The 25,383-nt window shown below is 45.0% G+C and overlaps 1 protein-coding gene and 1 long non-coding RNA gene across 8 annotated transcripts in view; one reads left to right on the top strand and one right to left on the bottom strand.

The window, feature by feature from the left end:
- LOC110554859 (uncharacterized) overlaps positions 1-25,383 on the top strand; it is a 40,056-nt gene that overhangs the window by 5,102 nt on the left and 9,571 nt on the right. For 2 of the 5 annotated variants that reach the window (XR_002476801.2, XR_009587970.1), the window contains exons 1-2: positions 8,947-10,376; positions 15,850-15,959. This is a non-coding gene — a long non-coding RNA (uncharacterized LOC110554859). Of the gene's footprint in view, positions 1-3,147; positions 3,260-8,946; positions 10,377-13,582; positions 13,752-15,413; positions 15,570-15,849; positions 15,960-25,383 lie in introns of those variants that run through there. The other 3 variants (XR_002476802.2, XR_009587969.1, XR_009587968.1) reach the window with 3 other exon arrangements.
- LOC110554857 (solute carrier family 22 member 2) overlaps positions 4,661-25,383 on the bottom strand; it is a 32,818-nt gene continuing 12,095 nt past the window's right edge. The window contains exons 4-12 of one of the 3 annotated variants that reach the window (XM_021647736.2): positions 24,685-24,853; positions 22,595-22,709; positions 20,960-21,066; positions 18,332-18,546; positions 16,915-17,023; positions 16,331-16,443; positions 12,390-12,489; positions 7,863-7,869; positions 4,661-5,135 (exon numbers count right to left, since the gene is read on the bottom strand). In XM_021647736.2, the coding sequence (XP_021503411.1) occupies positions 4,971-5,135; positions 7,863-7,869; positions 12,390-12,489; positions 16,331-16,443; positions 16,915-17,023; positions 18,332-18,546; positions 20,960-21,066; positions 22,595-22,709; positions 24,685-24,853 (1,100 nt within the window). In that variant the 3' untranslated portion in view covers positions 4,661-4,970. Of the gene's footprint in view, positions 5,142-7,862; positions 7,870-12,389; positions 12,490-16,330; positions 16,444-16,914; positions 17,024-18,331; positions 18,547-20,959; positions 21,067-22,594; positions 22,710-24,684; positions 24,854-25,383 lie in introns of all 3 variants that reach the window. The other 2 variants (XM_021647734.2, XM_021647735.2) reach the window with 2 other exon arrangements.

The following is a 25,383-nucleotide window of genomic DNA, read 5'->3' as shown; positions in this document are numbered from 1 at the left end:
GTGAGATTAATGAGTAGAACAGAGACACCACAAAGTAATAATGTCAGCTTTAAAGGAGATAAAGTCACAAATCTGGGAGATACTGAAAAGAAAAACACTACCCACATGCCGGGGAGTAAGAATAATAGAACAGACATTTTTAAAAAGGGAATCTGACAAAGTTAGAAGAAAGCTTAAGTCACATATAGTGATAAGTGAAATATAAGCATGAGTTAATGTTTCTGAAATGCATGAAAACAATTGTGCTGTGGGTTTGACCTGGATTTAGGAATGTGCTGCAAAGTTTTCTGGATGAAGTTTAGTTCCCAATGTGACAACGCCTTCCTCTTCTTCTTCTTCTTCTTCTTCTTCTTCTTCTTCTTCTTCTTCTTCTTCTTCTTCTTCTTCTTCTTCTTCTTCTTCTTCTCCTTCTCCTCCTCCTCTTCCTCCTCCTCCTCCTCCTCCTTCTTCCTCTACTACTTCTTTCTCTTCCTCCTCTTCTCCTCCTTCTCGTCTTCCTTCTTTTCCTCCTCCTCCCCCCCGCCTTTGAGACAGAATCCTCCAATTATACTTCCACTGGGCACCCCAACCCCTAACAAATAGTTTTTAAAAATATGTGCATTACAGAAAATTGAGAAAACACCAAAATTATAAAAGTGAAAAAAAATGACCCTTCTCTACAAATTTAAGCCTATTTCTTTTCTAACCATTTGGATGAAATTGCTTCTAAAATGTCTTTCATTTTTCTTGTTCTCTAAGAGTCCTTTTAATGTATTCAGACCTGTTAGCATGCTGTTTGTTATTTTGTGGACAGATGTTACTACATTGTGCTTTCAGACAGGAGAGCTGTTGGTGTCAGGACAGAAGAGAGGGGCAGGACTTTGGCCCCTTGTTGGATGTCTCTGGGCTATAAGTATTTGGGTTCGTTTTTGGTTTGTGTCCTGGTAGATGCTTATGAAATCATCTCACGAGGGATGTTTGCCTTGGATCCCCCTTTAACGTCTGCCAAACATTTGATCAGTCATCATTCTTTTTCCTCAGATCTCTTTCTTATCTGTCCAGTCCTCTTCATCTACCCACTCTGGACTGGGTCCAGGTACCTTGCTGGCAAATCCTAAAAGTCTTTATTTAAGTGTCTGCTCCCTGGGGAGCCTTGTCCCAGCTCTGCATGCAGAACCCAGCCTTGACTTTGTGAGCCCTGAACCCTTCTCCAGGGAGCCTTGATCACACTGCATTATCATTGCTTTCTCATTTATTTCCTGTCTCCTGTGGAGACAAAACCCATACCTAAGCTGTCCATCTTGTCTCAGTGTCCAGCATGATGCAGCGTTATTACTTAATAGCAAAGATTATTCTGTAGGAAATGTCATCATAACCCATCTGCTGAGCTGTGGTTATGGTTTACTGTACAGTAGCTTTGCACACATAGCATAGTTCTGGTCCAGCGTCATGCTGTGCTGGGGAGGCATTGGTCCCTGAGATTGTGAGACCTGGGAGCTAAGGATTCTGCTTCACTCTTCTTAGTGTCCCCAAGGCTGCCATATAGTCACTGAACATCTAGTTTTGGGTGCTTGTGACCTTTCTGAGGATGGGAGGCAACTTAGAAAACAGACAAATAATATACAATTGCAGATTTTCTCAGAATCTTCTTACCAACATTCAGGTAAGGAAACATTGTCCTCATTGGCAGCAAAATCCTAAGATGGAAATGCTATCCATAGAAAACCTTTAGGAGGGCTGGGCTTGTGGCTCAGTTTGTAGGCTGTTTGCCTATCATGTACCAAGCTTTGGGGTTCTTAAACCAAGGGTGGTGGCACATGCTTGTAATCACAGCATTAGGAAGGTAGAGGCAGGAGGATAAGGAGTTCACAGCCAACCTGAGCTACATAGTGAGTTCAGGGCCAGCCCAGGCTTCAAAAGCAAAACAAAATAAAATGGACCCCTCCTTTCAGGATACCTAGTAAAGTTGCATCCTGGAGAGAGAGGCCTGAGGGCTGGCTGGCTACCTACAGCAGGTACCTAGTGTTGAATGCCTATTGCTTTTTAGGAGTCTCTGGGCACAGGAACCTGAGATGGCTTCAAGCCCTTGAACTTTGTATAGTGACAACAAGTTTCCATAGCACAACATGTCCGGCTAAAAGGTCATCACCCTCCAGGTCACTCACAGCAAGTGTCTTCCAGGCCCACAGGAAACTCATGGCAGTGGCCTCTGTGCCCACACGTCATTCACAGACTCAGATGCTGAGTCATAAGTTGTGAATTTCTTGAAGAGGATCCAGAGGTAGCTTGGTTGGTGTCCAAGTGAGAAGGCATGGATTATCTGGGGCAGGTGAGAATGGGGCAAGAGGAGAGGCGGCCAGAACAGGGCAGCTGGAGTCAACAGCAGACATGTCAGTCAGGCCCAGAGCTTGCAGGAAGGTGTGCTGGAGAAAAAGCCCTCTGAATGATGAATCATGTCCCAGAGACGCCAGGGAAAGGGTAAAAGGAGGGGATATGGCTACACAGGGCAAAGGCTGGGCAGCTGGCGTGACAGTGGACATGGGCAGGCTCAAGGGAACGTGGTGGAGACGTCTGAAGGTCCAGATGAGCAGCAGACACGTAAGTTGACCGGCCGCAGTGGAGGGAAGCTGTCAGAGGTCAATGGATGTCTCTCAGGCTGACACAAGTAGGTTCAAAGTCCTTGGGGATCAGAGGTCTTTGCTCAGATCTATCACGTGAGCAGGACGAAGCAGGTTTGGATGTGCCATCGTCGTCACCGAGGCATGGTGGATCAATTGTTTTGCTTACAATGTTGGCACTGGGTTTAGAGTAACTCACACCCTCAGCCTAGACTTAATCGCCCCTGGGATGGCTATTCTGTAAAATCGGAGGACGAGGTGGCATCTCTAGACACGCAGCCCCATGAAAGGTCTCTTCCCACCTCCAGGTTGCCCAAGACACATCCGGGTTCACTCCAGACTCAGTTTCCCTCGTGTGTTTGGTAATGAAGTCACCTGACCTGATGCCTTTCCATAAGTGAATCCTATATGTATGTAAAAATGAGTTTCGCTGTTATGACAATTTAAATAATTTAGCTGCGTTACAAACAGTAAGTAGATTTAAATCAATAGAAACATGTAGTTAAATGTGGACACATAAGAGCCAAGTTTTTTTTGTTTTTTTTTTCAGAGTCTCTCTCTCTCATGGTGTATGTGACTGGCCTTAAGTTCTTGCTGCTTTGACCTCCATCTAGAGATGGATTGTGACCTGGAATCCTGAACTCAAGGAAAGCCTTTCTCCTGTAAGTTTTTTTTTTTGTCATGTATTTTATCACAGCAGCAGAAATGAAACCAGAGCACATATGAGCACAGAATGCAAATATTACAAACCTGTATAAAATCTTGCCTTGTCTTCTCCATGGGTCACCAGGTAGGTGAGCATTCCTAATTTCCACATTACTTGTCTAATACTTTTTCTTCCCTTCATGCTGACACTTTAACAGAGCATCTATTGGTCTTTCTCCTGCCTTATTTAACTGCTAATTGGTGATGCCATGGCTTATGTAAGCATTTTTCATATTTGTAAACAAGAGTTATTTCTTTTTGTGCCATCACCATAAGCAACGTGATAAATACTTCTGAAATGTTTCTCTGCACAGAATTTTGTTTATCTCAGATAACAGCGGATGTGGGACTATGAAACCAGTCACATACATTTGTGGTCTTGACAGACATTATCAAAATGTGTCCCTAAAAGAATGTACCGTTGACTCTTCTTGCAAGACATGTATGGACTGGATCATCTGTACCCAATATTACCAACATTGTTTTATCAATCTGATAAGTAAAAATGTCATTTCAGTTTTAATTTGCATTTATTCAAAATGAAGATGGGCATTGTGTAACGGGGCCATTTTTATGCTATCATTTCTGTGATGAAATGCCTTAGGGGTTACTTTATGTGCATGGGTATTTGGCTTCCATGTGTGTCTATGCAGAGTGAGTGCCTGGTGCTCATGGAGGCCAGCAGGAGGCATTGGAGAGCTTCAGGGATGGCACACACACTCCGTTGTGTGTGCGGGATCAAACTCGGGTTTTTACAATATCAGCCAGTGTTCTTAAGCTCTGAGCTACCACCCAAGTCCCTTTGTATTTTTTTAATAGTGTCTCTTATAATAGACTTGAATTACCAGGTAAGCTAGGCTGGCTGGCTGGTGAGCTCCAAGGACCTGCTTGTCTCTACCTCTCTCCCCAGCTGAGATGGTAAGAGCTCAGCAACCCTACCCCCACCTTGCCCCTCTTTGGCCTGGGGATTAGGCTCAGGGCTTCATGCTTACAAGCCAGCATCTTTAGTGACTAATCATCTCTCTCAGCCTAGTAGTTGTCCCTTAAAAAAGTATGTACTATAGTACTTTGGTAAGATACTAATGCTATTTTTAAGACCCATTAAAATTTTGAGAAAAGTTTTACTAAAGTAGAAAATTGTCATGACTGACTCAGTAATGTCAGGAATGTTCCCTACTGCACTTTTACAGAAAGTATGCACTTGTGGTCATCTACTGTAAAGATAGGCAGGCTTGGTGATTGTTCAACTTGAATTCCCATTCTTTTGTTTGGGGTCCTTTTCAAGTGTGATCCACATAGCAAACAACATATTTGGAATTCCATCACACTTATGATACTAAAAGGCTTCATTGCAAGTACCTGATGTACAATTTGAGTCTTTTATTTCTTAAAAAAAAATACACTTTTTTCTCTTAAGTTTATTGTTTGTCAAATTAAAGAAAAATTTTGGTTGTCTGGGCCCAGCTCCCTTGTGTCTTTTAGTTTGATTTCACAATGGAGAAAGAAACCAAATAAAGAGATGTAAATATGAAAAAACAAATCCAGTAAAGCAATGGCCGTTTGCTGGCACCACTGAGAGCAGAGTGAGATGAAGACCCTCGCTGGTAGGTAGAGTCTGACACATCAGTGCAATGAACTGTGCAAGCTACAGCTCCCTACTGATGGAGTTCACAGGCAAGTACGGTTGGGTTGTGTGGGTTCAGGGAGCAGGGAAGAAGCTCCGCCTCTGGTCTTGGAGCTAGCAAAGCCAGCTCCAGCAGAAACCACACTCTTTAGCTTAGCTGAAGGTTTGCTTTCTTGACTTGGAGGTAAATTCTCTTTTCTTTCATTTTTCTTGGCCTGCAATAGGAAAGCAAATTAGATTGGTGAGAAAGAAATTATAAAGAGCTGGAAAGGAGCATCAAGTGGGTGATAAATAAATGAAGCAAAACTTAAGTGTAGGCTTTGTCCAAGGTAACTCTTGAGATGTCTTCTGAGTGATGATTTTTCATGAAGAAAATACTAGAGTTTGGTGAATAATTCACAGGAGAGGGTGTTCCTAAGTTCTCTTCCTGGTGTTTCCCCTTTCTTCATAATAGAGAATGTAGTTGAGGACTACATATAACTTTTTACTACCTTATATAATCATACTTTGATTAGTTTTCACATAGAATTTAAGAGATTATTTTTGCAGTGTTTTTTTTTTTTTCAACTATTTGATGATTGAAAGCTGTGATTAGGACATTGCTCATTGAGTAAGTTTTTTTAGTATCTTCTCTATGAATTTGTAGATACTGCTGATAGTCTTTGGAGGAGGGCTGCTTTCCTTCCTCAGCTGCTTCCAGCTCTGCCCTTTGCACATGTTCTTGTTTATACTGAATCAGGTGTGGGCTGCCCCAGCTCCCAACTTTTCCCTCCATTTCCCCACATGGTCTTAGTTTCTGGGCCAGTCCAATCTGAGACGCAGATAACAGAATGCCATGAAATCACCCAGTGGGGCTATAGGCCTTCCACACTCCAGGCAGGGGGACAAGCAAATCTACGGAGCTCCCAGAGTCTCCATGCCCAACCACAAAGCATCAGTGACAATGACATCAATAGTGGTGGCAGCATGAACAGCAGAAGCAGTAGAGTGTCAGTAGCACCACGAGCAACAACAGTAGTAACAGAAGCAACAGTAAATGTATTGATAGTGGTGCCAACACTGATGATAACACCAGCAGCAATAGTAAAAACAACAGAAGGAGGAGTTGCAACAATAAAAGTAACAGCAACAGCTACAGTAACAGCAGCAACAGTAGTAACTGTAGCAACAGGAACAGTAATAGCAGCAACATCAACAGTAGCAATAGGAATAGCAGCAACAGCCACAGTAAAAGCAGAAACAGTTACTGTTGTTACAGCGACAGTAACAGCAACAGTAATTGCAGCAAACACCAGGGTAACAGCTACAATAGCAGCTGTAATAGCAGCAACAACAGCAACAGTTACAACAGCAGCAACAACAGTAACTGTAGCAACAGGAACAGTGACAACAGCAAGAGCAACAATAAAAGCAGCAACAGCAACAACAGTAACAGTAACAATAATAGCAGAAACAAGTTGTATCAGAAGAGTGAAGCATCAACAGCAACAGTAAAAGCAACAACAGAAAAAGCTACAGCAACAATTTTAGCAGCAACTTCAACAGTGTGAACAGCAGCAACAACAGTAAGTGCCACAACAGCAACAGCAACAGTGACAGTAGCAACAGGAACAGCAGCAGCAGCAGCAACCATGACAACAGCAGCAACAATGGTAATTGCAGCAACAGCAACAGTAATAACAGCAACTGCAACAGCAGCAACAGCACAGTGAGAGCAACAATAGTAACAGTGACAGCAGCAACAGTAGCAGCAGCAACAACAGTAACAGCAGCAGCAGCAGCAGTGACCCCAGCAAAAATGACAGTAAGAGCAGCAACAATAGTGACAGCATCAATAACAGCAGAAGAAACAACAGTAACAGCAACAACAGTAACAGTACCTGCAGCAACAATAGAAACTGTAGCAACAGCAACAGTAACAGTAGCAGAAGTTACAGCAGCATCAGCAACAGTAACAGCAACAAAAGCATCTGCAGCAACAACAGTAACTGCATCAATAATAACAGTAATAGCAACAACAGGAACAGCAGAAAGAGCAACAGCATCAACAACAGTAACTAACTGAAACAACCATCATAGTAACAGACACAACAGCACCAAGAGCAAAATTAACAGTAGCAACAACAGTAACTACACCAACAGTAACAGCAGCCACAGCGATGATGACAACGGCATCAACAATAACTGCAGCAACCGCCACAGCAACTGTAATAGTAACAATAGTAATGGCAGCAACAATGACAATAGTAACAGTGACAATTGCAGGGACAACAGAAACTACAGTAACAGCAGCAACAAGAGTAACTTCAGCAACAGCAACTATAACAGGAACAACAGGAACTGCAGCAACAGCAACAGTAGCAGCAAAAGCAGCAACAGCAGCACCAAAAGCAGCACTAGCAGTGATAACATCACAGTACTGGCAACAGTCTCAGCAGAAACAGAAACAGCATTGTTTGCAGCAACAGCAGCAGCACCAGTAACTGTTGCATCAGCCCCAGAAATAACAACAGCAGCAGCAGCAACAACATGACTTGGTTATAACAGGAGCAGAAGCAACAACAGCGATAACAACAGCAGCTGTGATGATAACATCAATGACAGCAGCAGCAGCAATAGTGGTAATAAGAGCACCAGCTGCACATCTACACAGTGGAATACTACTCAGCAATTAAAAACAAGGAAATCATGAAATTTGCAGGCAAATGGTGGGATCTGGAAAGGATCATCCCGAGTGAGCTACCCCAGAAGCAGAAAGACACACACGGTATATACTCACTCATATAGACATATAACATAGGATAAACCTACTAAAATCTGTACACCTAAAGACACTAATCTAGAGGGAGGACTCTGGCTAAAATCCTCAATCCCCATCCTGAAAGGATGGACATCAGAAGAAGAAGAAAACAGGAAACAAGTTAGGAGCCTCCCACGTAGGGCCTCTGAAAGGCTTTGCCCTGCAGACTATCAAAGCAGATGCTGAGACTTGTGTCCAAACTTTGGGCAGAGCGCAGGGAATCTTATGAAAGAAGGGGGAGATAGAAAGACCTGGAGGGGACAGGAGCTCCACAAGGAGAGCAACACAACCAAAATATCTGGGCACAGGGGTCTTTTCTGAGACTGATACTCCAACCAAGGACCTTTCATGGAGATAACCTGGAACCCCTGCACAGATGGTGCCCATGGTAGTTCAGTCAGTATCCAAGTGGGTTCCATTGTAATAGGAACAGGGACTATCTCTGACATGAACTGATTAGCCTGCTCTTTGATCACCTCCCCCTGAGGGGGAGCAGCCTTACCAGGCCACAGAAGAAGACAGTGCAGCCACTCCTGATGAGACCTAACAGACTAGGATCAGAAGGAAGGAAAATAAGACCTCCCCTACCAGTGGACTTGGGGAGGGGCATGCGTGGAGAAGGGGGAGGAAGGGAGGGATTGGGAGGGGAGAAGAGAGGGAACTAGAGGGGGGATACAAAGTAAATAAAGTGTAATCAAAAATAAAATAAAATAAAAATGAAAAAAAAGAGCACCAGCTGAATTAGCAACAGCAGCAGCAGCAACAATAATGGCAGCAACAGCATTATCGCCAATAACAGTCGCCACAGAAGAAGTAGCTGCTTTGGTATCAGTATCAATACTATCTGCAGCATCAACAGGGGCACCAATAGCAGATCAAGAGCAATAGCTGCATTAAAATGAGTCAGAGTCACATTAACAGCATCCGTAGTAGCAGCAGCAACAACAGTAGCAGCAGCAACAAGAGCAAACTGCATTAGTACCAGCGACAACGTTCCGTCTTCATCAACAGCAGCAGCAACCACCATAACATCAGCAACAGCAGGACCAACAGCATCAGTAACAGCACAACAGTAGTAACACTACCAGCTGCTGCTGCTGCTGCGGCAGCAGTGACCTACGTCAGTTACAATAGCAACAGCAGCAATCAATAATGGCGGCAGCTTCAGCAGTCACAACTGCAACAGTAGCGGTAGCGACAGCAGCAGCGGTATTGTCAATTACAGCGGCAACAATAACAGAGGCGTTCATGCCAGCAACAACAATGGCAGCCACAATGCTATGGACAACAGCAACATTAGCAACAGCAGCTGTGTCAACTGTGATATCAACGGCCATGGGGGCCCCAGCAAAACCAGCACTAACAGCAGCAATGACAAAGAGCACGATGTGAGAAACAGCCCCAGCAACATCAGCCTCCACCACAGAGGCAGCAAGAACAGCAGCAGGCGGGCTCAATGGCACTGCCTGAATGCCTTAACTAAATGCATGTGTAGCTGCCTTGTCCCAGGCGTGAGCAACCCTCTCATAAGGGGAGCCCATGGCCCTGGAACCTACCTGGCCGGCACTCCTGGCACCATAGCTTTGTCACTTACTGATAGCGACAAAGCTGTCTATCTCTGTGCCTGCGTTCTTTTCAGGTGTCGATGGGTTTAATGGTAAAGACCCATTTCGTAGGGCTGTCATGAGCATTTGATGAGGGAGTGCATTGGAAAGCACTAGTTGAGGGACCTAGAAAAAATTTGCCCCTTCTCCTCCCGCCCCATTTACAGAAAAGGAGGCAGGTTTAGGAGATGAAATGAAGTGCAGATGGTCAGACAGGCTGTGTTTGTAACTAAGTAGCCTTAGAATCCTTGCTGGCAAGAAGGGGGCTCCTTCACAGCACTGTTCTCTATGTCTGAGACACACAGCAGAGCTGTGTTCACAGTACCAACTTCGTGGCCTGCCCTCCTGCTTGCGGACACTCTGCCCTTGCCCCTCTATGCAGGGGATACCGTGCTTAGAAAGGTGCCTTCACCTGGGGTTGGGCTTTAGCACAGGCTCTTCAAATGCAAATAATCACAAGAACTAGACAGTAAGAGAAGTGGTCCAGGCCCAGGGCAATAGGGAAGGGCGGACTGTGGTGGCTTTCAAGAGTAGAGCTACCATCCAGCAGCTCCCACAAATTACCAACAAGAGGAAATGCCTGTTGTAGGTTCCCATATCTGGTTTTGTTACAGATCCTGGAAGTTCAGCTCATGTGCCATTTCTCACTTCAGAAGAGATCATGTGGTCAGAAAAAGAACTCAGTGTCCCATGTTGGCGGTTGATCCAGCGCAATGTTAATTGTTAATTATTGACCCCCTTCAAGATCTGGCTACCCCCCAGAAGAGCACATTCTCACATACACCAAGTGATGTTGTTTTACTTTGCCTTCCAAATTATCCCTTCCTGCCTGCAGCCTGGATTGGACAGAAGAGAGGTGGGCAGAGCCAAGGTGGGGCGGGGGGATCACAGAAGGATCACGGGAGAGAGAGGCGCAGGAGAGAAAGGAAGGGGAAAAAGGAGCATGTCGCTATGGGTCAGCATGAACCAGAAGCATGTGGCTGAGAGTAGCTTGCTCTGAGGACTGGCCGGATGGAGCAGAAGCAGCCCAGTTGGAATATGTGCAAGTAATTATGGGGGTTTTGCCTGGGGGGCAAACAAGAGAGCTTATGGGGTTAACACCTGCTCAGTCCTAGTGTTTTAAGGCATATTAAAAATCTAACAGGTCTCTGTGTCTTTTATTTATGTAATAAAGGGTTAAGGAATAACTGCCGATAAATTAACAATTGGCAGTGATTAGTATTAATAGAATGATTAATTCCATTTACATGTTTATTAATAATTATATGAATCAATATTAATTATTAATAATCTTTCTACAGTCCCTTGGCTGCTTGTGTGTGACAATCGGCCCAGCTGAGGCCTGTGTTCTCAAGTGTAGTTCAAGGAAAAGCCTCAGGCTGCTGGGTTTCAGTGGCAAGCCACCTGAGTATCAGGAGTGTTCCACACTGAACAGATAGACACTTTCTGTCTTTATCAAGCTGACGACGCTTGCTTTTATGCCCAAAGAAATCCCTTTGCATAAAGCTTCTCTTCAGTGTGTCTGAGCTGTCAGCCTCACCGCTCTTGTACTCTGGGTCATGGTCAAGTAAAATAAAGGTGTGTGAACACGAGCACAGTGACCCCTTGGCAGTCCAACAGGGAACTGAGGTGTCTGCGAAGAGCCTAAAAATGTGGGTAGCTTATACAGTGTGGACACACCAGGCAAAAGAAGGAGATAAACATGTACCTTTTTATCATGGCACACAGAGAGCGAGCAACATAAAATCATATACAGATATGAATTTCTCCTTTCTGGAAATTTCCATTTAATATTTTCAAACTGCAATGGAAGCTAAGGGAGCACAGGTTATTGAAAGAATGGAAATAAAAACCACAGATAAGGGAAACTATTTGAATAGAGCTACTCTTATTTTATTTTCAATACTGTTTTATATTTGCATGTCTATGTATTTATGCTGTATTTACCCAAATGGAAGATAAACACTTTTCTATGCTTTGTTTTCTTTCCAATAACAATGCATTTTGAGAACTCTTCTTATCAGTGGATATAGAGCTGTTTCATGCTTTTTAGTGCTTTGCTGTATGGCATGTAATAATTTATTCCGCTGGATTGTCAACTGAAGGGCATTTATGTTACTTCTAATCTCTTGTCACATTGAAAGATCCTTTAATGGTTAGTCCTCCCCACACATTTCACACATGTCAAGAGGAGGCGACTGGGTAAAAAGACATGGTCATCGTGCCTCCATGGTTGGACTGACCACCATGAAGGGCTCAGTGCGTCATCCGCAGCCATGTGGGGGCTGCTGGGTCCAGCACATTCTTCTCCAGTACAGCGTGTTCCAGGTAGTCTCATCTCTGATGACCCGGAGGAATGCTAGTGCTAGGTCAGTTCACATTTTTCTGGTTATGAGGGAAGTGGAACTAACTTTTGTGGGCGTGTGAGCTATTGCCTTTTCTTTCTGCTGAGCCAGCGCCCCCAGCTCCTTCCCATCCCCCGCTCTTGGGCAGACATTCTCATGGTCTGTTTTTGGTTTTTCAAGACAGGGTTCCTCCATAAAGCCCTGGCTGTTCCGGAACTCACTCTGTAGACCAGTTTGGCCTAGAACTCACAGAGATCCACTTGCCTGCCTCTGTCTGCTGAGTGCTGGGTGAAAGGCGTGTGCCGCCACCACCTGGCCCTCACGGTTTTGCTCAGGAAGCCAGCCCTTTATATAGTACTAAAAACATTTTTTGGGTTTACCAGTGACGATGATGGTTCAGTTCAATTTTGGGTTTTTGAGAATGCAGACAGACTATTCTTTCTCCTATAGGATCCTGGAATATTTTTTTTTTTGTATTTTTATTTTTTCTCACATTTAGAGAGACCTTCCCCATTATGAAGGTATGAATTATTACCAATCCTTCTGTGGCGTTTTCACTAATTTCTTGTCTCTTTTTTGACGTTTAATGCCCTGATGTAGTTTGCCTCGATCCCATGATATGACATATGGATTCAGCCTACTCTTTCTGCCCAGTTGGATCCAGAAGTGTCTCCAAACGTCTGTAGAGTTCATTCAGGGGCCCCAAGTTCCTACCTCTGCATGTTCTCGGTGTCCTCAATGGTCTCGGGCAGAGCTTTCCCTTTGGTCTCAGGTAGCAACAGCACAAGTGCTCCGGCAACAAGACCAACCACACCTGAGACACAAAGCAGAGTCACATCAAGCACCAGAAAGGTGGTCTCTATCATCAGGGCTCCCCTTATTTCCCTTTCTCTTTTGAGGGCAATGTTCTCCCATTCTTATTTATAGACTCCTTTGCCACCTTTCAACACCTTATTTTCCGTCATAAATAATGTACCCAATGCCAAACACTATTTGGGCTACAATTCCTTTTAGGGAAATGAAATACTTAACATTTTGAGTCAAAGTTATTCTAGGCTATGGGACATTGCCACAGTGTTAAGAAAATTCAGAGTTAAAAAATAACTCTGAAAAAAAAACCAAAAAAAACCCCTAACCATGTGAAGAACATAGCTCTGCCAATATAAAGCATTTAGCATTGGGAGCAAGTCAGAAACTTGGACCATTGCTAGCAAACAGGGCTGGGAAGAAATCTCAGCGGGGTCGAGGCCCTTTGCTGAGCTTGATGATGGGAGCTCAATCCCCAGGACCCACCCGCATGGTCAGAGGAGAGAACTCTACATTGCAGCACAGCATGTAAGCAAACGCACACGCACTCACACATACCACAAATGAATAGAATTAAGTTCTTTTAATAAAAGGGCAGTGCATTTGGTGTTACTGTATATGTAATACCATCACAAAGCATCATGAAGCCATTCAGTTCAAGTTCAGATGCTCAGAGCCATGAGTATGGCAGCACTCAGCTGTAATCCTAGCATTTGGGGGACTAAGGCAGAAGAATTGTGAATTCAAGGGTAGTATGATTTATATAACGAGGCTCTGTCTCTGTGCCATTTAATTTTAAAAAGTTAAGCATTTTCTTTTATGTATGCGGTTGTTTTGCCTGCATGGGTGTCTGCGTACCATGTGGTACAGCGTTGCTGAGCCCAGAAGAAGGCATTGGATCCTCTGGATAGTTGTTAGTTGCTCTGTGGCAAGGGCATCCAGTGCCCCTAATCACTAAACAGACACTCAGCCCCTTGGTTAGTTTTTATGATAAACTTGGCATAACCTAGAGACACTTGGGAAGCAGGAATCACACTTGAGTAATTGCCCAGATCAAATTGGCCTGTGGCCACCTGTGCAAGAGATTTTCTTGATTGATGATTGATGTAGGAGGGCCCAGTCCACTGTGAGCAGCACCATTCCTAAGCAGGTGGGCCTGAGCTAAGGTAGCAGAGAAAGCCAGTGAATCAGGAAGCAAGGTTCCTCCATGGTTCCTGTCTCTGAGTTCCTGCCTTGAATTCCCTCAGTGATAGACTGTGACCTGGAAATGTAAGCCAAATAAGCCCTTTCCTCTTCTAAGCTGCTTTTGGTCAGAGGGGTTTTGTCATTGTTGTTTTTAAATTTTATTGCAAGTAACAGAAAGGAATCTAGAACAGTCTTAAAAGCTGTTAGTGGTAGGAGCTTGCTTAGCATGTGTGAGGCCCTAGATTCAAACCCCAGTGCAGAAAAATAATGCAGGCCGAACTCAGAGGTGGAACAGCCACTTAGGTTCTCTTGTTCTCTTTTTTAGTCTCTAGTTTTCAGTAACAACCACATTAATATTTTTTGCTTCTTTATTAATATTGGAGATCCATAACTTTAAGAGGTGTGCTTTGGTTTTGTTTTTTCTGTAACAAATGGGAAATGGGGTGCCATTTCGTCATTAGTTTGGGGTTTCAAAGAACTTCATGCTGGACTTCGTAAAACAGCAGAAATGGACCCACGGGGCATTGAGCTCAAGCACAACCCCAGTATGGAGTACCTGGGTCCGACTCTGACTTTTGGCTGGTTGGTCTGAGGACCTGGGGAGTTCTGAGATTGTTCCAACTTTCTGCCCTTTGTCACATGACATAATCTACCTCACAGGCTTGTTCTGAGGTGAACAAATGCTTGTCAAGTCCTTAGGATAAGTCCCAACCTGGGCTATGAACTGTGGACATGGCTGAGAATAATTAACTTCTCTGAACCTCTCAGGATGATCTGTACTGTAATGAGTAGCAAATGCAAGCAGGACCCAGCTAATTCAGCTGACTCAGAGGCTCTTCCCCTTACAGGCTTTCACAACGTAGCCGTGAAGTTTAGCTTTCATTGTCATCTTGACATAGCCTAGAATCAAGCAAGAGACCCTCAGTGAGCCTCTGACAACCTTGTCTTCATTGGGTTGGCCTGTGGGCGTGTCTATGGGGAGTTGTCTTATCTGATGTGGGAAGACCCCGCCCACTGTTGGTGGCATCATTCCTTAAGGAAGGGATTCTCAGTTGAATAGGAGTTGAAAATTCCTGTGAGCTATTGTGCTTGCCTTAATCTCTGCTCCTGACTGTGGGTGTGATGCCACTAGCTGCTTGAAGTTACTATTTTGACTTCCAAACAGTGTGGATTGTGAGGTGGAATTGTATGCTAGGACAAACCCCTTTCTTCTCCATGTTGCATTTTGTCAGGGGGTTTTGTCACAGCAACAGAAATGAAACTGGGCAGGAGCCCAGATCCTCCTGCACCTAATTCCTCAAGTGCTGGGCTCGCAGAAGTGTCCTACTGTGTCTTTCTAGCTCTGAGCGTCTGAAGAGGGGAAGGTCCAGGGAGTGGCAGATCACACAAGCTTAGCATTTTATACAAGCCAGGACCAGCCCTGCTAAGGACCAGGATATCGTTACCCACTTTTCCTGTGCTCGGCATCTGCTTTCTCCTGCTGTTGTAGATGGCTCTGGGGATGTGTCTGTGCTAAACAAATGCTGTGCCACGGTCCTCCAGTGCACTCTTAGCCAGTATTTTTAGGCTTATATTAAACAGCTCATTTCAGAGGGGGGTGGGAGGGAGAAGTTAGTATCTGACCTTCCTGCCACCAGGTTAAAGTGGGCAAAGGAAGGTGACAGAACCCTCTCAGAAGTGACCTTGGGACTGTCTTTGACTTTGCTATCATCTTTGAAATACAGCTCTGGCTTTTGTGTCCTCCAGGGGAAGGTGAGATGGGGCAAGAAACCACACCACTTCATACATGCCTCAACTCCTCTTAGACCTGCTAAAAAGTGGTGGTTACAGAAACTGGAGCCTCTATTTGCTTCCAGAAATGTCCTGCTAAGCCCTCAGCTGACACCGCCTACCAAGGATCAGGTGCCTCTAACTCCTACCTGGAGAGAAGGGGTTGGGGTATGATAGGTACTTTCTGAGGGAGCAGGGGGGCTCTGGAACAGGCCCCTCAGCCGATACTTGGGAGTCAGAGATCGGAGGCACGTGCTTCCAGTCAGCAGGCCGTGTAACTCTGATTATCTCAGGGTAAAGCGCCCATGTGCTATCTACACTGGCCATCTCGCTTGTGTGATGGAACGTGGTGAATTCTCCGGGTCTGTTTTGATGGAGAGTTGTAGCAACAGCTTGAAATTTTCCTTGGCAGGTCTTCAGGCATGGAGAACTTCCCTCTCACAAAACCCTTGAGAACAAGGCAACAGAAGGAAGAAGCCAGCACAAGTGTAGGAGGCAGCGTGTAGCTCCACGAGAGCAGTGGTACGTGCCTTTGGCATGGAGTCCAGGGGAAAGGTCGGTGTGGTGAGTCCTGGGAAAGGGGCAGCTTTAATTAAGTCTAAAAGGCTCTCTGAGTGGAGCTGAAAGCAGACTGACGTGGTGCACCGAGGCTCCAGAGTTACCCTGAGCAGGTACATGTGAGCTTGGATCCGTACCTAGCCATCCCTGTGGTTGCGTGTAGGCTGGAGAGGGAGTTGTGTTTGGGAAAACGTCTTTTCTTCTCATCTTGCCTTTAATTTGTGCTTCTAAAGCATTTACTCTCATAGCCTAGTGTTAGTACTGACTTGGGAGCATTAGAATAATACTGACAGTATTGCTGATCACTAGCAATTAAGCCTCTGGAGATTTCTCACCAAATACCACCAGTGGGAACTCCAGCCAGATGTCCGTGAGACGGTAGACCAGGAAAGGTGTGATGACGCCGCCGATGTCACACATGGAGGAGCAGACGAGGACCCCGAGATTCCTGAGTCACAGAAAACCAGCTTGAGTCTTTGACTTCTTACAGCAGTTACGTGCCAGTGCACGCCTAGATAATCACTTTCCCCAAACTGCTAAATGTCTGAGAACCAGTGATTCTGTGCAGAAATGAGGTGCGGACATGATCTTGCCTGTGGTCTGTTTTTTGTTTTGTTTTTTTTGTTGTTGTTGTTTGTTTGTTTGCTATAAGCCTTGAGGCTGGATGGAGAGTGATGCTCACTTTTCTTTCCATCACATGACTACCCATGCCATATCTGTGGTTTCCATAAATACGTTCAGCTGCTGTGGTCACTCTCCACATTGTGGTCTAGCTCCTGATTCTTGTGGCTTCTGGGCAATGTTCAGTCTGTAAGCCTGAGTGTGGGCTGTCGGCTACTGTCTTTGAACACCCGCCTAGCTCCTCACTGTGCTTTGAGAAGTAAGGCTCTCTAGCGCAAAGCCAAGTATTCGCCCTCACCTGATGTACGTGGGGTAGAGCTCAGCGTTGACCAGGCAGACCATCTCATAGGCCATGGTGATGCCCATTCTGCCCAAGCACGCGATGGTAATTTTCAGCCAGTGTAGATCTGCGGGAAAAACCCAGAACTCATCCGTTCTGCATACGGTCACTTTTCCTCAAACTGTGCTCCAGAGTGGGCTGGCAAGGACAAGCTCCACGGTACAGAAACGAGACAGGGAAGCAGGGATGCTTCTCTACAGATGTGAGTCAAATGCCACAACCTCTGCAGAACTGTGTGCTCTAACCTTAGCTGCAGTTCTGTGTGTGCGTGTGCACGCATGTACGTGCACGTGGATCAGAGGTTGATGTCGTATGTCTTCCTCAGTCAGCCTACATCTTTTCTAATGCAGCAGGAACCCAGAGGTCGCCAGTTTAGACAGTTCAGCTAGCTGACTTACTCTAGGGAGCCTATGTCTTTGCCTCCTACGTGCTGAGACTGTACCATGCTTGCCAGAATTTATGTGGGTTCTGATGAGCCGAACTCTGGTCCTCAGGTTTCCACAGGAAGTGTTTTACACATGAATCCAGCTCTCAAGGATTAATGGTTTCTCTAAAAAAAAATGTGTGGAACTGGAGAGATGGCTCTCTAATTAAGAACAATTGCTGCTCTTACAAAGGACCCAGGTTTGATTCCCAGCACCCATAGCAGGCTTCTCACAACTGCCTGCAATTCTAGCTCCAGGAGATCAGACACCCTCTTATGCTCCCATGTACACACCATGTACAGACATACATAAAATATACATATACGTAAAACATTTTAAAGTTAAGTTTAAAAAGTGTAGCTTAGGTTCATAGAAAAATGAAGAAGGGACAGATTTTCCACAGCTTTCCCACTGGCATACATACGACCTCCTCCATTATCAACATTCCTCCCAGTGTAGCCATCTACATAAACTGACGACTCTGCATTGATAAATCATGGTCACTGACCCAAGGAGCTACTCTAAGTGGGTCTGGGCATATATGAATACATGTTCCTGGCATTATGTCACTGAAAGTCCTCTGCCCTTTGCCTTTCCCCTCTACTCCCAGCCAGTCCTGACCTTTCTATTCTCACCATAGTTCTACCTCAAAGAGATTTGTAACTGTATACCTCACCATCATAGAGGTTGTCCTAGAGAGCCAGGAAACTGGGCATATTGTAAGTGATTGCTGTTCTATCATGGCCTCAAACAAAGCTCCATGTGGCTAAAAAGATTGTTTCATGGCCCTTTGACCCATAAGGAAAGATATAAGATAGTTGCTGAAGCTGTGAGGTTTTTCTCATTTACAGTGCAGGATTATACAGAGGTCAAGGGAATTGGTGGAATGTTCTAGAGCGAGGCTTTGTGCTGGGCCTGCCTTCCTCAAATCCACCGTGCTCTGAGCTTACCATCAGGGATAAAAACTGAAGCTAGACAGGCTGCTCCAGCCAGCGTATTTGCTGCAGCCCAGGGATAGCGGCGACCAACCCGGTCTATGGTGAGGATGATGATGAAGGCAGCAGGGAACTCCACCAGGGCAGAGTAGAAGAAATCCAGGTAGATGTTGCCGCCTGCGAGGCCCATGTGCATGATAAGGCCCTGATAGAGAACAGAGCTCGTGAACCTGAGCAGAGAGGAGAGCCAGGGTTAAGCTGAGCGCTGAGCACACGTTCCCACAGGAGAGGCTTCGGGGCGGGGGGGAAGAAGAGTTGGTGGCAGGTGACCTTTGCCTGTGACCTTTTCTCTAGCGTCCCATCTGTGCCATTGTTTTTATACCCACTGCTTTCCTGTGGCTGGAGGGGCCGGAGAGGCAGAAATCTGGAAACAGCTGGGGAACATCTGGGGCCATTCATTGGCCCAGTGAGAAGCTGAGAAGTCCTGATGGAGTGATACATGGACTAATAGCCAATGGTTGGCTCATGGTTGGCAACCATTTCCCTCTTTAGATTTTTATGTGAGTATTTAATGTAATGTTGTTTATGTATTTGGGTGTGCATGTATGTGTGTATGCTTGTGTAATTGTTCCTGTGTGTGTGTGTGTGAAGGTATATGTGCAGGCCAGAAATTGATGTCATGCGTTTCCCTCTATTTCTCTCCCCCTTGCTTTTTGAGACAGAGCCTCTCTCTGAACCTGAGCACCATGATTGTCTAGGCTGACTGTCCATCAAGCCTCAGGGATCCACTGTCTTCACCTCTCAGCACTAGGACAATAGGCACATGCCTTCAAATCCAACTTTTTATGTGGTGTGGGGCATCCAAATGCACAGCCTCATGCTTGTTCGGCAGGTACTAAACCCACCGAACCACCTTCTAGGCTCTTTGTGGTCTTCTAATGCATTTTGGATGTAAAGACTTGGACTACATAATTCAGACTTCATGAACCCGAAGACCCAATGTATGTCTTCTCAATGGTGTCTTCTCCGGCCTGTCCCAACTGCCCTCTGACAAGTGTTTCAAATTATGTTAACTTAAAAGAATGGAAGATCTGAGGCTGATGGGCAAGAGTCTGTATTCAGAAGGAAAGGCGAGTGAGGCCAAAGGTCAAAGCTGCCTGTGCCATGCCGTACCCTGACATCTGTGGCTCTTCCCAGCAAGGGCAGGTCTTTCTGAAGCCACTGTGGGGAGCAGAGCTCACTGTGGGGAAATAGCCTCTTCAGCATGGAGGTCATCACATTGTCCCCCACAGCTCTGAGAGCGCCTGCACACGGCCAGCCTCGAGAGGCTCGGTCCCTGCATTGTAGAGTCAGTGCTGTCGACTTCATACATTTCTGAGTGGGTTTGTTTGTTTGTTTGTTTTCCCTCCCAAGTAAAAAGGGTAGGGAAGGCCTCTCCTCCCTAGCTTTGTACATCTGTGGAGATCTAAAAGCAGATCAAATGATCTATACTAATACTTCTCAATTTGGATTATATATTAGAACCATTTGGAGAATTAAAAAAAAAAAAACAAAACAAAACCGAAACAACAACAAAAACCAAAAACCTTAAGTTTTTAAGGAGCTGCAGGCCAGGGCTCCTTAAATATTTTTACACTTTCTTCTTTTCACCCAAGAAATTTTTATGAGACCCCAAGGATATAAGCATATAAAATAGGTATTCAAGTCTAACATTTACTGATAATCATAAAGAAATTAATTTTAAAATAACTCTTTGGTCTATGTATAATTTTACCATTTCTTATGATGAAAGTGAAATTGTGTATTAATGATATGGATATGCATATTTATTTTTTAAAACATTCATTTATTTTCAGTTTGTGTGTATCCATGCTTTACCTGCACGTAAAGGCACTATTCCTGGTGCCCATGGAGGCTAGAAGATGGTGACCAATCTCTTGAGACTGCAGTTACAGGCAGTGGGGACCACAGTGTAGGTGCTGGCTTCTGAACCCAGGTCCTCTTCAAGAGCCACATGTACTTTCAATGACTGAGTTGTCTTCCCAGCCCCATGTTTATTTTTATGTAAGTAATTAAATATCGAGTATTTGATGCTGCCGGACAAATGGCATCTTCAATATTTTTCAGAACTGACCAATACTTTTCTTTTATAATTGTCATTTCAGAGAAATGCCACTTCCTGTAAATACACATTACAAAATAGCAGAAGTACTCTGAGCACCACTTCCATAAATTGTTGGAAATTTGGGGCTGGAGAGATGGCGTGGCGGTTAAGAGATGGCTCACCGGTTGCTCTTCCGGAGAGCCCAGGTTTAATTCCCAGAACCCACGTGGCAGCTCACAACTCCCTGTAACTCCACATCTAGGGGATCAGACCCCTTGCACATCCATGCAGGCAAAATACCAATGCACGTGAAAAAAAAAGATTTTAAAAAATTGTTGAAAATTCTGTCCTATCCCAAGCCAATTTTACATTTGTCTGAAGGAAGTGTTACAGGTAAGCCTGCTGTCTGTGAGAAACAGGTCAATATCTTTTGTTGATGCTAATTTGAGGTGAGCTGTGCTTTTCCCTGTCTTTACTATGAGTGACTGTAATTGTATGAATGTATAAGCATTTTAAGTTAACACAAAGGATTGTCTTACCAATTGTACATCAAAATCAAAGTATGTTTCCTTATCTGAGGGGTTCTGACCAGGTCAAGGAAGGAAGGGTTCAGTTTCTCGCCAGCATCCTCACCTGCCCTCAGGCTCTAAGAGAAGAACAAGAAGGTGTTTTCTGTTAGAAAGGTCTCCGAGTCATAAAGAGAATGGCGGCCACACTCACTGCTGAGAATCCATCATGGGCCCAGCTCTATGCTGGCCACAGAGCACACAATCTTATTTAATATTTATCCTCGAAGTTAGGGTCTGTTTTCCACTCTATTGTACAGCAGAAGAGCTGGGACATAGAACAGATAGGTCGCTCATGGCCTGTGATTTGTAAGGTACACTGGGGTACCAGGGAGACCCAGCTCTGCGGTCCTGAGTGGCCTATCTGTGGCTGAATGGGAAGGAAGCTCAGGCCTGAGACCATGACATCGACACTTGCAGCAGCATCACTTGGAGCTCAGTAGGAATAAAGCACCAGGGGGCTGAGGAGATGGTGCAGCAGTTAAAGCACTTGACATGCAAGCACGAGGATTAGAGTTCAGATTCCTAGACTCATCTAAATGCTGGCTGGGTGTGGCCTGTAATTCCCAGAGCAAGTGGGCTAGCAAGACTAGCCTCATCAGTGAGCTCTGGGTTTGATTGAGAGACCTGGCTTAATGAATTAGGTGGAAGAGTGATGAGAGATGGTTATTGACATCACACACACGCACACACATGCATGCACACACACATGAACACATGCACGAGCATGCATGCACAGTCTCTGAGTCTCTCAAAAGTCATGCAAATGTCAACGTCTTACAGTAACCCATGCTACATTCTCATTTGGAAATGATTTACTCTTATTGTGACGTAATTTTCTTTTTCTTTTGAGGCAGAATCTCTGCCTGGGCTAGCCTTGAGCTCACTATGTAGTCAAGGATGACTCAACTGCTGAGCCTCCTGCTTCCACCACCTCCGAAGTGCTAGAGTTAGGCACATACACACCCACACCCCCCCACACACACACCCACACACACACACACTCACAAAGGTTTCATCAGCACTGGGAACTGAACCCACAGATTCATTCATGCTAGGCAATCATTGTGTGAACTAAGCTACATCTCAAATTTCTAATAGAATCCCTTTCTCCTTTCCAGTCCCATCAGACAAGAAGGTTTGAGTTCAGAGTGGGGAGAGATACTAACAGCAAAATCTGAAACAGACCAAATGGCTGTATCCAAAATGCTTACAATTGTATGAAATTATTTGTTTCAAACTCTGCTATATGGATCCAGAAAGCTGGGAAAGCTGGCATGCAAGAAACCGAATAATATCCACCGACACAGAACAGCCCTGATTTGTACAAGATAGAAACACTTTTTCTCAGACTTGTGAAAAACAGACAAACAGACAAACAGACAACCTGATTTATTTTTTAATCTGATATTTGCCAACTGTTTAGTCTCCCAGGGAACACAAGTCTTGGGCATGAAATATTCTATTGTATTTTCCTATAGTGAGGCCAAAATGCATGTGGGCCCCGTGCCTCCCTGTTGGGATGGCTAGCACACGAGGCATGTTTTCTGTACCCTGCCTTCTCACTAGCCCCCTCCCCCCATTTGACATCCAAAGGCCTCAACTTACCTGAAGAGAGACTGGCACTGATTTTCCATTTTTCTTAGCAATGTGTTTAATTATCTTCATGGCTTTTGCATTTTTGTTCTGGGAGATGAGCCATCTTGGAGATTCTGGTATGCACCTAGGGTATAAGGACAGATGGTACTTTGCTGCCTCCCCATTGCCAATGTAGGAGCATATGGCACGGGGAGGTTCAGCTGGACCTACCAAGGAGGCCGAGAACACTTTGCAGAGCGTGTAAGGCTCTGTCCTCCCCGAAGGGCTGACTTGTAGTCGGCGCATGCCCAGGAGGCCTTCAGGCCTCCTCCTTAGAGACTCCTAACCTGAACAGCTACAAGTGAGCTGCTGAGCAGGGTGCCACTGCATATGCAGCTTGTGGCATCCTGAAGAGGGCTGAGGAGGTATGGGAGGGGTGAAGAGGGGTGAGCCTGAGAACTAAGGTCAAGAAATAGAGGTGGGAGTTGCAAATCATATTGGAAGGAAACTATATATATATATATATATATATATATTTATTATATATTAAATATTATGTGATACATATTGGTATATGATTATATAGCTATATATTATAGGTAATATATTACATGCTATTATACCATGCTATATTCATATATATATATATATATATATATATATATATATATATATATATATATTTCAAGCTGAAAAAATGAGGTAAGCTTCTGAGGTCAGATAGGGGCAGAATGCAGAAACTCAAACTGAACGGTTTGAGCTTGGCCTAGCAGGCTTAAGAAGGCCCTGCAAGTCCCAGGGTGCTGCTCTAAGCAAGGGCCCTGTGTCCTGACCTAGCAGGGTCAAGCAGCCATGGCAAGTCCCTGAGGGCCCATATCTAAAAGTGCTTCAGAGCAGTCAAGGTCAGGGTGAATGGAGGTGGGGGTGGAGAGGTTGGCCAGCCAGCCGCGTTGGAAGCCAGAGGGCTAGGCTCACGGGTTAAAGGCATAAGTGCTGGAAGTCTTGATGGCTCGCTGCTCTGGGACAGGTAGGGTCTAGAGGGCCATGTGGAGTGGACTATGGTGACTCCATAGTCACCATAGAGGGGTCAAAATGCAGAGTGTGGCCTGCTCAGCAGCCAGCCCCTGGGATGCTGTTTTTTTCTAGCTAGAGAGCAATTTTTCTAGCTGTTCATAATAAGTTCTAGTGACTTCCCCACTATTGCCTGATCTTGGGGGTGGGAAAGAAGTGGCAACTTGGGAGAAAGTCTGATCTGGACAGCCTACAGATGGGATCTGCAGTGGTCCAGGCTTTCCTGAGAGCACCAGGGCAGGAAACTCTGGCTCAACCCAAGCTGAGATGTGTGTGTAGGCTCTGGGCTCATTCGACGGCTTGCTGGATGCACACACAGCGGCTCTCTGTGTTCATGTGAAGTTTGGACAGTCACTGGGGCCTTACTCTGGGAGTGCCTGGGACAGGAAGCTCCCACAGAGCCTGATATTACCTGACTCACCGAGATTCAGCCGCAGGTTTACCGATGTTGGGGAGGTTCCACCAGGGCTGGGAAGTAACTGATGGAGGTGTCGGGGGAAAGGAAGATTAACCAGAACTACCTGCAGCCCCCACCTCTACATCTGTCCCTGAATCCCCCTTCCTCTACAGTGGTACCAGCTCACTTTGTTTTAGTTATCAGTATGGTCCATCTGGATTGCCACGTTGGCCTTTTTTTTTTTGAATAATTGCTGTTATGATTGATTGGAGCTGTCTGCCTTGGTCACACCTATGGGAAAGTAGTGATTAGGCATATGCCACTCTGCCTGGATAAGAAAGGGCAACATTGTTGACTTTTTTAAAGGGTGTGTCACCCAAACTGGACTCTAGCTGTTGGGAGTCAGAATCAGATGACTAACATGAGATGAAAGAAACAGGTCACAACCATCTTGTGTCCCAAGCCAAAGAACATTGGACTTCTAGCAGGAGACGGTCTAATTTTTATTTAATCAACAGGTATTTGGCTTTCTTGTGAAACAGGCATGGAGAGGGAAGCATTATCATTTACAAGCAGGACGTTCATGGAAAAGAAAGACTTGGATGAAATAGATCATCCTGTCGCATCTTCTTTTCGTTCCTAAGAGACTTACCAGAAATAGAGCAGGAAGAAGAAGTTGGGCAGAGTCACGGCAAACTGCAGCCACCTCCAATGGGGAAGCAGGCAGGCCACCCCTGCCAGCACCAGGAGCCCAACAGTAAAGGCGACTTGGTAAAAAATCCCCACTGTTCTGCGATAGCCCAGCCCGACAAATTCTGTAACTGCAGAAAAGAATCCACACTGTCAGCCAAATGAGCCAAAGGGGGCTTCCAATCTTAAGGCAACCAGCTGAAAAATACAGGCTTAATTTAGAAATTTCTACACATCTCTTCAAACAATGTAAAACGCGTGTGTGTGTTGGGCATTTTGTTGCAGTTATTGCTATAGTATTAATTAATAAACACGCATTAACTGAACAATGTTAACAAAATGAACAGATTTCTGTAAATCTGCTTGATTTACAGAAAAATTTCAGGCACAAGGCATAGGCATGGTACCTCATGCCTATAATCCCAGTACTTGGGAGGCAGAGGCAGGGGATTTTTGTTAATTCAAGGCCATTCTGGATTACACACGTTTGTGTATCAAAAAATAAAAAAAAAAAAACAACAGTAGCAACAACAACAACAAAAGAATTTCAGGGGCTGAGAGATGTTCAGTGGTTAGGAGCATTTGCTGCTTTTGCAGAGGACCTGAGTTTGGTTCCCAGCGCCCATGTCAGGGAATTCACAACCACCTCTAACTCCAATTT

The sequence above is a fragment of the Meriones unguiculatus genome, chromosome 20, assembly GCF_030254825.1.
Source record: "Meriones unguiculatus strain TT.TT164.6M chromosome 20, Bangor_MerUng_6.1, whole genome shotgun sequence".
NCBI classification, from domain to species: domain Eukaryota; kingdom Metazoa; phylum Chordata; class Mammalia; order Rodentia; family Muridae; genus Meriones; species Meriones unguiculatus.
The sequence above is the reverse complement of the archived record's forward strand: the minus strand, read 5'-3'. Positions and strand labels throughout refer to the sequence as shown.